Genomic DNA, 12479 nt, shown 5'->3' with positions numbered 1-12479 from the left:
GACCTTGGTGTTAAATTGGCAATAAATCTTTGATATAGACGATTTGTGTGAGGTCGATTCCATTCATTGTCTTGAGCACCTTTTCAATGAATTCAGTTTGTATACCTATGTGCAAGTTTACTGAACTTGCAATCATTCTAAGTGATGTGTGTGTGCATTGATACCACATTTTAGAGGAGCACGGGTGACTAAAACATATACCTTGATATTTATAAAGCAATTTACTATATATTGTTCATTTGGACGACTTTTTGTGGAGCCCCTCCAACTTTTACCCCCCAGCCCCCCCTCAGCACCCCCAACAAAAATTTCCTGGCACCGCCACTGGGGGTCATTCAAAATGAGTATGTCTGTGCTCTCAATGGGGTCATCTACATGTGGGTCTTCAGATGGCTGTAGAGGCCATTCCATGATCCACAGACTTTGGTACAGTGTGGGCAAGGGAAAGTGGAGGTAACAAGTGTTGATGCCTTTTTCTTTCTTTCCTTGTGGTACTGTCACTTTGTCTCTGTGACAAGGTAGAGTTCCATTTCATGATGTGCAGCACCTTCCTGCACAGCTTCTATCCAGTGCACCACATTGATAAAACAAACAAAAGCAAAGAGAGAACATCTAACTATATTCATTTTATCTATGGTTTAATACAAGTAAGAATGAATTTGTGAATGTAATTTATGGCAGCAAATCACTTTTTTGAAATTTCAAAGTGCATATGTTCATGCCTCTCACATGATAATTTTGTTTTTAATGCCTTTCAGCCCCCTACCCCTGAGGTGGTTCTGAAATTTCACAACTGCACTCAGTCCCAACCAGGAGCAACCAGAGTGCACCAAGGGAAAGCAAATGATCCGGATGTAGCTAGCACCCTTGTTCATGGAATTAGCGTTAAATCTTCCCTTTCTGTGAGTATAAAGGGGCGAGTCTCCTTCTGCTTTGGTGGGATAATATTCCATAATTGTTGGTCAATCCAAATAACTCAGTGATTGCTGTGATATAGGTTATTAGCTAAATGTCTAATTAATGCATTTTTGATCACCAGTGTTTGATGTATGCCGCTTGTGTTGAAATATGTTACCACTGTGCTAATGCTAACGCTCTGTCACAGTGTATGATCAGGTTACACAGCATTAACTATGACATCAGTATCAAGCACAAAATATTAATTTAATTAAAAAACATCTGCATTTGCAACAGAGCAGAAATGTGATACATCCTCCAGAAAAGACTTTGTTCCAGCAAAAGTTGCAAGAGCTGAGTGAAGCAGTTTACTCCTCCAGTCAAAAAGCCCCACTGGGAAGGTCACATGATCAGTGTGCCAGACTTCCTACCTGGTACAATCACAAAACTGTGTTTGGTGTGAAAACAATTCAAGGTAAATGTAATGCAAGCCACAATGATAAAATGTCACTGATCCAATAAAATCAGGTTGAATTTATGACTGAATTTAAGACTAAAAAATGTCCACCTTGCACTGTCTGCAAAAAGTGTCTTGTTATAACTACAGTAAGTGTAGAAATTATTTTATTGAAAATCTTGAGTTTTAAATTACAGTTCTAATCTTTCTCATTTGTTTTTAGATTTGAATGCGCATGAGCTCATCAATCCTTCCAAAACAGCTGAGGAGGTGGAAAGAGAGGCTCAGGAGGGACATGAAGCATATGTTCGGAGCCACAATAACTATTTTGTTGGTAAGAACACTGAACATGGATTGTCCTGTAAGGTTATCCCAGAATAAACTTTATTTGTGTGTGCACAGATTCATGTGTGTACAATTAAATGTGTTGTGTTCAACCCCTACCCCCTGTTGCCTTGCAACCTTGACAGTTGCATGCGTCAAGCTAGAATTAATTTATTAATCATTTTTCAGGACTTATTTATACTTCACTCATAAATATTACTTAGTTACAGCTATACATATGGAGCCCAAAGGGATCATTTTTTATTTTTTTTTAATTTTCAACGGTTTCATTTTTTTGGGGGGGGTAATTGTGCCATGACTCATGGCATTGTTTCCACCGTGAAGGATATACGCGCGAAGCCTCCGCTCCTCTTTCCATGACAAAAACTCCTGTAACAGTGGAATGTGCCGTTCATTTCCAAACTGGACGCTGTGTTTTATCCGGGACGTCGTCTGACTAGCACAGGAATTGTGAAAAGACGTGGACATCAGCACTTTTTCGGCACATTGAGACAGACGTGAGGAGGAATTCTGCGCGTCGCGGCGGTGCCGCATGGCGCAAAGCAATGCCGTGATGAAGCCTCACGGGACATGTTCTGGCATGTCCAGGCACATCCACAATTTCTTGGATAATCACTCGATGGAAAAACCACTGACAGCTGTCTGAACGCCATCTCAAAGCCGTCCTGTGAGACCAAAACGGAGGTGTTCCTTTGTCTCGCTCCATCAGCAAATCGGTCGTGACGCGCGAAGCCTCCCCTCGGCTTTCCATGACAAAATCTCTTGTTAAAAGTGAAATCTGCTGGAAAATGGGTGATGTCCAGCTCTTGTGATAACCAGAGAAAGTGCACACGACGGTCCCGGCTCCACAGAGCCATCCGTTTAGAAATTATCCGGTGGTTTGTGGCTCTCAATGGCGGCACGGAGTGCGGTGCGCCGAGCGTCCTTAAAGCTGTAGTAACAGTCCTTATTCTCTGTGAAGCCTGTAAAATTTTCACCGAAAGCCAGATAAATTTTTCTAATGGTTTCCAGCTGCCAGTCTCTAACAGTTTCTGAAAAAATTCTGATGGAAAAAAAGCCCAGATCATTCCGCCATTTCCTGACAATGAAAATCCGCCGAGGGGGCTGGACCACTCCTCACTCAAAGCCTGCTCACAGGCGAATGACGCAACCGACAGGCGTGGAAAAACTCACGCATGCGCACAAGGGTTCAAGCTTGTCTGACGCAATCACACGTGATTCAAATCCATATGGTTTTTGAAAAAAATAATAAGGTCGGATACTTTTCTAATAGACCTCGTACCTGTTTTATCCTTCATTTTTGAGGGAAAGAAGGCTGCACATCATCCGTTTTACACGCAGCCTTTGAAATAGGCCTAGTTACGCCACTTATGACGTAAACAGCTGATGATTACAGCCTTGGAAGCAGGCATCTGCTGAATTTGGACACAGCCAATTAATAGCAGGTACATTAAGGGACAACTGCACTTAAATTTTACAGAAATAATTAAGTACCTTCAGCTTTTCTTTTTTAGTCAGGGTTGTTACAGCAGATTTGAGATGGACCTGCATGTTGATTTGGCACAAGCTTCACGCCAGATGCCCTTCCTGATACAATTACACAGGGGTGGTCTTGAACTGGGAAACTTCTACTTAGGAAACATGCACATTGAATGCTTAGCCCCCACGTTGCCTTAAATTGTACAGAAATATTTACCATATTTTCCGGAAGATAAGTCACAGATAGATTTTTTTTTACTACTTTGGGAGTCCCTGCGCCCTACACTCGGTGCAACTCATATACTGAAAATTCAAGTTTGTTATTAATAATAGAAATTATAGTGACAACTTATTTAGAACTTTCCCCAAAAATCAAAGCACTAAACAAAATAAACTCCAATAATAAAAGAATAAATGTGAGTATTAAAAAATACACTACAATAATGCACAAAAATCCCAAATTAAAGAACTCATAACACAGAAAAAGGTATGACTTTATATGTGTTTTTTTCCTCCTCAAGAGGCATTTTTTGACAGGTGCATCCTTAAAATTCTACACACAATAATCCATAACCACAATGTGAAAAACATTTTTATGAGGTTTTTGTAAATTTATTAAAAATAAAATTAAAAATAACTAGCATGTACGTAAGTATTCACAGCCTTTGCCATGAAGCTCAAAATTGTGCTGAGGTGCATCCTGTTTCCACTGATCATCCTTGAGCTACTTCTCCAGCTTAATTGGAGTCCACCTGGAGTAAATTCAGTTGATTGGACATGAATTGGAAAGGCACTTATGAGGTCCCACAGTTGCCAGTTCAACCAAGCATGAAATCAAAGGGATTGTCTGTAGACCTCAGAGACAGAATTGTCTTGAGGCACAAATCTGGGGAAGGGAACAGAAACATTTCTGTTGCTTTGAAGTTCTCATTGAGCACAGTGGCCTCCACTGTAAATGGAAGAACTTCGGATTCACCAGGGCTTTTCCGAGAGCTGGCCGCTCGTCTAAACTGAGTTATCGGGGAAGAAGCGCCTTAGTCAGGGAGGTGAGCAAGAACCTGATAGTCACTCTGTCAGAGCTCCAGCATTCCATGAGAAACAAAATTCTCTGGTCTGATGAGACAAAGATTGAACTCTTTGGCATGAATACCTGGCATCATGAGGAAACCAGGCACCATCCCTACAGTGAAGCATAATGGTAACAACAGCATGCTGTGGGGATGTTTTTCAGCAGCAGGAACTGGGAGATGAGTCAGAATTGAGGGAAAGATGAATGCAACAGAGACATCCTGGATGAAAACCTGTTCCAGAGCGCTGTTGACCTCAGACTGGGGTGACGGTCCATCTTTCACCAGGACAATGGCCCTAAGCACACAGTGAGAATATCAAAGGAGTGGCTCCAGGACAATTCTGTGAATGTCCGAGAGTAGCCCATTCAGAGCCCAGACCTGAATCCGATTTAACATCTCTGGAGAGATCTGAAAATGGCTGTGTACTGGTAGGTACGCCAAGCTTGTGACATCATATTCAAGAAGACTTGAGGCTGTAATTGCTGCCAAAGGTGCATCAACAAAGTATTGAGCAAAGGGTATGAATATTTATGTACATGTGACTTAATGAACTTGCAAAAAAAAAACAAAAAAACTTTTTTCATGTTGTCATTATAGGGTGTTGTGAATAGAACCTTTTGTTGTGAAAGTGTAGGAACACGGACCCACAACAGGGGGCGCAAATGAATGGACAATGGAGGAAGTCAAATAACAACACTTTACTGTTGTGAATAAGCACAACAAACACAACGGATTACAACAATAGACAAAGAAGTCAATTCACAAAAATGTGTCACGTGGGCAGGCTCGAAGATAAGAGACGTCTGTCCAAAGCAGAACCGGAACCACACGATTTCCTCCGCCACCGAACCCCGGGAATACTGGAGCCGCCAAGTCCCGAACTCCAAGGTGGCCACTGCCTCCGCGTGTCGGATCTGGTACTGCTGGCGAGGAACAAAAACAGTTAAATGTGGGTGCGTTTGCACCCAGCAACCCGTATGTCGGGAAAACCACCTCCACCTCTCGTTGGAAGAATGTCTGCTATTTAACGCACAAAAGTAACAAAGGGTTAATGTCAAAGAACACAGTCGGCTGAGTACGATACCTTCTAGGTAGAGCGATATCTCGGCAAAGAGGTGGAGATGTCGTCCTGCTGATATACCCTTGCTGATCAGATGATTGGTGACAGCTGTCGTAGGCGATAAGTGACAGCTGTCACCCCGGCTGCTCCTGTGAGGCGGCAGCGCCCTCTGGTGCCTGGAGCCCGCACTCCAGACAGGGCGCCCTCTGGTGGTGGTGGGCCAGCAGTACCTCCTCTTCAGCGGCCCACACAACAGGACCCCCCCCTCAACGGGCGCCTCCCGACCAGGCTTGTCCGGGTGGCGGCGGTAGAAATCGGCCAGGAGGGCCGGGTCCAGGATGAAGCTCCTCTTCACCCAGGAGCGTTCTTCGGGTCCGTACCCCTCCCAGTCCACCAAATACTGGAAGCCCCGGCCCATCCTACGGACATCCAAGAGCCGGCGCACAGTCCAAGCCGGCTCGCCATCGATGATCCGGGCAAGAGGCGGCACCGGACCCGGAGCACAGAGGGGTGAGGTGTGATGCGGCTTTATCCGGGACACATGGAAAACAGGATGGATCCGCAGTGAGGCCGGAAGCTGAAGCCTCACTGCGGCTGGAATGATGACCTTAAGGATTTTGAAGGGACCGATGTAACGGTCCTGTAGTTTGGGGGAGTCCACTTTCAGGGGAATGTCCTTTGTGGACAACCACACCTCCTGCCCTGGCCGATACGCAGGGGCCGGGGTCCACCGATGGTCTGCATGGGCTTTTGCCCTTGTCCGGGCCTTTAACAAAGCAGAACAGGGCGGCGCGCCACACCCGACGGCACTTCCGCAGGTGGGCCTGGACCGAGGGCACACCGACCTCTCCCTCAACCACCGGAAACAACGGGGGCTGATACCCCAGACACACCTCAAAAGGGGAGAGGCCGGTGGCTGAAGACACCTGGCTGTTATGGGCATACTCGATCCAGGCCAAATGGGTACTCCAGGCCGCCGGGTGCGCAGCCGTCACGCAGCGCAGGGCCTGTTCCACCTCCTGATTGACCTGTTCTGCTTGCCCGTTGGTCTGAGGATGATACCCGGACGAGAGACTCACCGTGGCCCCCAGTTCCCGGCAGAAGCTCCTCCAGACTTGCGAGGAGAACTGGGGACCGCGATCGGAGACGATGTCTGTTGGAATCCCATGCAGCCGGACGACGTGGTGGACCAGGAGGTCCGCTGTCTCCTGGGCAGTCGGGAGCTTCGGGAGGGCCACGAAGTGGGCCGCCTTGGAGAATCGGTCCACTATCGTGAGGATGGTGGTGTTGCCCTGGGACGGCGGGAGGCCCATGACAAAATCCAGTCCGATGTGGGACCAGGGGCGATGAGGCACAGGCAGCGGCTGGAGCAGTCCCGATGCCCTGCGGTGGTCAGCCTTGCCCCTGGCGCAGGTGGTGCAGGCCTGGATATAATCCCGGACGTCGGCCTCCAGGGACACCCACCAGAAGCGCTGCTGGACAACTGCCATGGTCCTACGCACCCCTGGATGACAGGAGAACTTGGAGCCGTGACAGAAGTCCAGGACTGCAGCCCTGGCCTCTGGTGGGATGTAAAGCTTGTTCTTCGGCCCAGTCCCGGGGTCCGGGCTCCGTGCCAGGGCCTCCCGGACGGTTTTCTCTACGTCCCAGGTGAGGGTGGCCACGATAGCGGACTCCGGGATGATAGGTTCCGGTGGATCCGACAACTCCGTTTTGACTTCGTCTTCATGTACCCGGGACAAGGCATCCGATCTCTGGTTTTTGGTCCCGGGACGGTAGGTGATCCGGAAGTCAAAACGGCCGAAGAACAGTGACCAGCGGGCTTGCCTGGGATTCAGCCGCTTGGCGGTCCTGATATACTCCAGGTTCCGGTGGTCAGTGAAAACCGTGAATGGCACGGACGTTCCCTCCAACAGATGTCTCCACTCTTCAAGAGCCTCTTTCACCGCAAGGAGTTCTCGATTGCCGACGTCATAGTTCCGTTCGGCCGGGGTCAACCTGCGGGAAAAATAGGCACACGGGTGAAGGACCTTATCGGCCTTTCCGCTCTGGGATAGCACGGCTCCTATCCCTGAGTCCGAGGCGTCCACCTCAACCACAAACTGGCGACTAGGATCGGGCTGCACCAGAACAGGTGCAGACGAGAAGCGCCGTTTCAACTCCTTGAACGCGGCATCGCACCGATCCGACCAGGTGAAGGGAACTTTTGGTGAGGTCAGGGCTGTCAGGGGGCTAACTACCTGACTGTAGCCCTTAATAAACCTCCTGTAGAAATTCGCAAAGCCGAGGAACTGTTGCAGCTTCCTATGGCTGGTGGGTTGGGGCCAGTCTCTCACCGCCGCAACCTTGGCCGGATCAGGAGCGACGGAGTTGGGGGAGATGATAAACCCCAGGAAGGACAAAGAGGTGCGGTGAAACTCACACTTCTCGCCCTTCACAAACAGCCGGTTCTCCAACAACCGCTGCAGGACCTGACGTACATGCCGGACATGAGTCTCAGGATCCGGAGAAAAGATGAGTATATCGTCTAGATATACGAAGACGAATCGGTGCAGGAAATCCCGCAAGACATCATTAACTAATGCTTGGAACGTCGCGGGGGCGTTTGTGAGGCCGAACGGCATGACCAGGTACTCAAAGTGACCTAAGGGGGTGTTAAATGCCGTCTTCCACTCGTCTCCCTTCTGGATCCGAACCAGGTGATACGCATTTCTAAGATCTAGCTTAGTGAATATCTGGGCTCCATGCAGGGGCGTGAACACTGAATCCAACAAGGGCAACGGGTATCGATTACGAACCGTGATTTCGTTCAGCCCCCTATAATCAATGCATGGACGAAGTCCGCCGTCTTTTTTACCCACAAAAAAGAAACCTGCACCCATCGGGGAGGTGGAATTCCGGATCAACCCGGCGGCTAAAGAGTCCCGGATGTAGGTCTCCATTGATTCGCGCTCAGGTCGTGAGAGGTTGTACAGCCTGCTGGACGGGAACTCAACGCCTGGAACCAAATCAATGGCACAATCGTACGGACGGTGCGGGGGAAGGGTGAGCACCAGATCCTTACTGAACACATCCACAAGGTCATGGTACTCCACCGGCACCGTCCCAAGATTGGGCGGGACTCTGACCTCCTCCTTAGCCTGGGAACCGGGAGGAACCGAGGAACCTAAACATACCTGATGGCAGGTCTCGCTCCACTGAACCACTACCCCGGGCGGCCAATCGATCCGGGGATTGTGTTTTAACATCCACGGGAACCCGAGAATCACACAGGAGGTGTCAGGAGTCACAAAAAACTCGATCTCCTCCCGGTGGTTTCCTGACACCACCAGAGTTACTGGTGGTGTCTTATGTGTGATTAGAGGGAGTAGGGAGCCATCTAGTGCCCGCACCTGCACAGGCGAGGTAAGCGCCACCAGAGGAGCCCTGCCTCCCTGGCCCATCTGCTGTCTAGCAGATTCCCTTCAGAGCCCGTGTCCACCAGTGCTGGTGCCTTCAGGGTTAAATCCTCATAAAGGATTGTAACTGGGAGTCGTGTGGCAATATGGGTATGTCCCACGTGAATGTTTTGGCCCACCCCTAACCCAGTTTCTAGGGGCGGGCGTTGGTGTTTAACCGCTCGGGGCAGTTCCTCACTTGATGCTCTATTGAGCCACAAACAAAGCACGCTCCGCGGACCAGCCTCCTCTATCTATCTGGTGGCCTAAATGTGGCCCTGCTCGTGTCCATAGCTTCGTCAGCAGGGGGAGCTGTAACCACACGGAGCGTAGAGGCCGTGGAGCGTGGGGAGGGCGGAACTCGGTCGGAACCGGAAGGGAGAGGGACGGCGCGTGCCCGGCCACGCCCTTCGTCTCGTTCCCGACGGCGTTCTTCTAACCGATTGTCTAATCGTATAACGAGATCAATAAGCCCGTCTAAATCCCGCGGTTCATCCTTGGCCACCAGGTGCTCCTTCAGGACCAACGACAGTCCGTTTACGAAGGCGGCACGGAGGGCAGTGCTATTCCAGCTGGACCTCGCAGCCGCGAGGCGCCCCTGTCTCATTGACAGCAGCACGGCTGAAGCGGTCTCTCCTCTATTTGGGTGATCGAACACTGTTCTGAACTCCCTCACAAACCCATCATATGTCAGAAGGAGCCGTGAATTTTGCTCCCAGAGCGCTGTAGCCCAAGCGCGTGCCTCGCCGCGAAGCAGATTAATCACATAAGCTATCTTACTAGCATTAGTCGCGTACATGACGGGACGTTGTGCGAAGACGAGCGAACACTGCATAAGAAAGTCCGCGCATGTCTCCACACAACCCCCGTACGGCTCTGGAGGGCTTATGTATGCTTCAGGGGAAGGTGGGAGGGGTTGTTGAACGACCTGTGGAACGTCACTGTTGCGCACAGGATCGACAGGAGGGGGAGCCGCAGCAGCGCCCTGAGGGCGCGCTTCCACCTGCGCGGCGAGAGCCTCCACCCTGCGGTTAAGGAGGACGTTCTGCTCGGTCATTAGATCCAACCGAGCCGTAAAAGCGGTGAGGATTCGCTGCAACTCACCGATCATTCCTCCTGCAGACGCCTGTGCGCCCTGCTCTTCCATTGGCCGTTCAACAGCCGGTTGACGCCCCTCGGGGTCCATGACGTTGGCCGAGATACCCTGTTGTGAAAGTGTAGGAACACGGACCCACAACAGGGGGCGCAAATGAACGGACAATGGAGGAAGTCAAATAACAACACTTTACTGTTGTGAATAAGCACAACAAACACAACGGATTACAACAATAGACAAAGAAGTCAATTCACAAAAATGTGTCACGTGGGCAGGCTCGAAGATAAGAGACGTCTGTCCAAAGCAGAACCGGAACCACACGATTTCCTCCGCCACCGAACCCCGGGAATACTGGAGCCGCCAAGTCCCGAACTCCTAGGTGGCCACTGCCTCCGCGTGTCGGATCTGGTACTGCTGGCGAGGAACAAAAACAGTTAAATGTGGGTGCGTTTGCACCCAGCAACCCGTATGGCGGGAAAACCACCTCCACCTCTCATTGGAAGAATGTCTGCTATTTAACGCACAAAAGTAACAAAGGGTTAATGTCAAAGAACACAGTCGGCTGAGTACGGTACCTTCTAGGTAGAGCGATATCTCGGCAAAGAGGTGGAGATGTCGTCCTGCTGATATACCCCTGCTGATCAGATGATTGGTGACAGCTGTCGCCTACGACAGCTGTCACCCCGGCTGCTCCTGTGAGGCGGCAGCGCCCTCTGGTGCCTGGAGCCCGCACTCCAGACAGGGCGCCCTCTGGTGGTGGTGGGCCAGCAGTACCTCCTCTTCAGCGGCCCACACAACACCTTTAGGGGGAAAAATGAATTTACTCCATTTTGGAATAAGACTGTAATGTAACAAAATACGGAAAAACTGAAGCGCTGTGAATACTTTCAGGATCCTCTGTATGCCCCAGTGTGACTTATACTCAAAATTTGGTACTTTAAAAGCAACATTATCAAATAAATTCAATAGAAAATGGTTTCTCAATTTACCGGTTTAAAATGTCATTTCCTTCTGTAAATTACAAAAATTTCATACAGCAAAAATCACAGGTGGTTTAGTCAAGCAATTTACATTGTTTTATTTATTTTTTTTTTACTGAATTATTCAGCATGTGCTTAATATAATTTAACAGTGGAGCAGTACTGTAATCTTTAAAGCTGTTGTACAACCCCAATTCCATTAAAGTTGGGACGTTGTATGAAATGTAAATAAAAACAGAATACAATGATTTGCAAATCCTCTTCAACCTGTATTCAACTGAATACACCACAAAGACAAGATATTTAATGTTCAAACTGATAATCTTTATTGGTTTGTGCAAATATTTGCTCATTTTTAAATGGATACCTGCAACAACATGTTTCAAAAAAGCTGGGACAGTGGTATGTTTACCACCGTGTTACATCACCTTTCGTTCTAACAACACTCAGTAAGCATTTGGGAACTGAGGATGCTAATTGTGAGTGTCATGATTGGGTATAAAAGGAGCATCCCCAAAAGGCTCAGCCATTCACAAGCAAAGATAGGACGAGGATCACCACTTTGTGAACAACTGCATGAAAAAAATAGTCCAGCAGTTTAAGAACAATATTTCTCAACGTTCAATTGCAAAGAATTTAGGGATTCCATCATCTACAGTCCATAATATTATCAGAAGATTCAGAGAATCTGGAGAACTTTCTACATGTAAGCAGCAAGGCCGGAAACCAACATTGAATGTCCGTGACCTTCGATCCCTCAGGCGGTACTGCATTAAAAACCTACATCATTGTGTAAAGGATCTTACCACGTGGGCTCAGGAACACTTCAGAAAACCATTGCCAGTTAACACAGTTCGTCGCTACATCTACAAGTGCATGTTACAACTCTGTCATGCAAAGCGAAAGCCATACATCTACAACATCCAGAAACACCGCCACCTTCTCTGTGCCCGAGCTCATTTGAAATGGACAGATGCAAAGTGGAAAAATGTGCTGTGGTCTAATGAGTCCACATTTCAAATTGTTTTTCGAAATCATAGATGTCATGTCCTCCAGACAAAAGAGGAAAAACACCATCCAGATTGTTACCAGCGCAAAGTTCAAAAGCCATCAGCTGTGATGGTATGGGGGTGTGTTAGTGCCCATGGCACGGGCAACTTACACATCTGTGATGACACCATCAGTGCTGAAAGGTACATCCAGGTTTTGGAGCAACACATGCTGCCATCCAAGCAATGTCTTTTTCAGGGATGTCCCTGCTTATTTCAGCAAGACAATGCCAAGCCACATTTTGCACGTGTTACAACAGCGTGGCTTTGTAGTAAAAGAGTGCGGGTATGAGACTGGCCTGCCTGCAGTCCAGACCTGTCGCCCATTGAAAATGTGTGGTGCATTGTGAAGCGCAAAATACGGCAATTGAGACCTCAGACTGTTGAACAACTGAAGTTATACATCAAGCAAGAATGAGAAAGAATTCCACCGACAAAGCTTCAACAATTAGTGTCCTCAGTTCCTAAATGCTTATTGAGTGCTGTTCGAAGGAAAGGTGATGTAACACAGTATTAAACATACCACTGTCCCAGCTTTTTTGAAACGTGTTGCAAACATCCATTTCAAAATGAGCAAATATTTGCACAAAAACAATAAAGTTTATCAGT

At 48.4% G+C, this 12479-nt stretch overlaps 1 protein-coding gene across 1 annotated transcript in view; it reads left to right on the top strand.

Moving 5' to 3' along the window:
• efhb (EF-hand domain family, member B) overlaps positions 1-12479 on the top strand; it is a 41995-nt gene that overhangs the window by 408 nt on the left and 29108 nt on the right. The window contains exons 2-4 of the mRNA XM_034173632.1: positions 759-902; positions 1195-1372; positions 1578-1688. Of these exons, the coding sequence (XP_034029523.1) occupies positions 759-902; positions 1195-1372; positions 1578-1688 (433 nt within the window). The remainder of the gene's footprint in view (positions 1-758; positions 903-1194; positions 1373-1577; positions 1689-12479) is intronic.

Source organism: Thalassophryne amazonica, chromosome 7, assembly GCF_902500255.1.
Source record: "Thalassophryne amazonica chromosome 7, fThaAma1.1, whole genome shotgun sequence".
Lineage (NCBI taxonomy): Eukaryota > Metazoa > Chordata > Actinopteri > Batrachoidiformes > Batrachoididae > Thalassophryne > Thalassophryne amazonica.
Note: the sequence above shows the minus strand (reverse complement) of the source record. Positions and strands in the feature narration are given on the sequence as shown.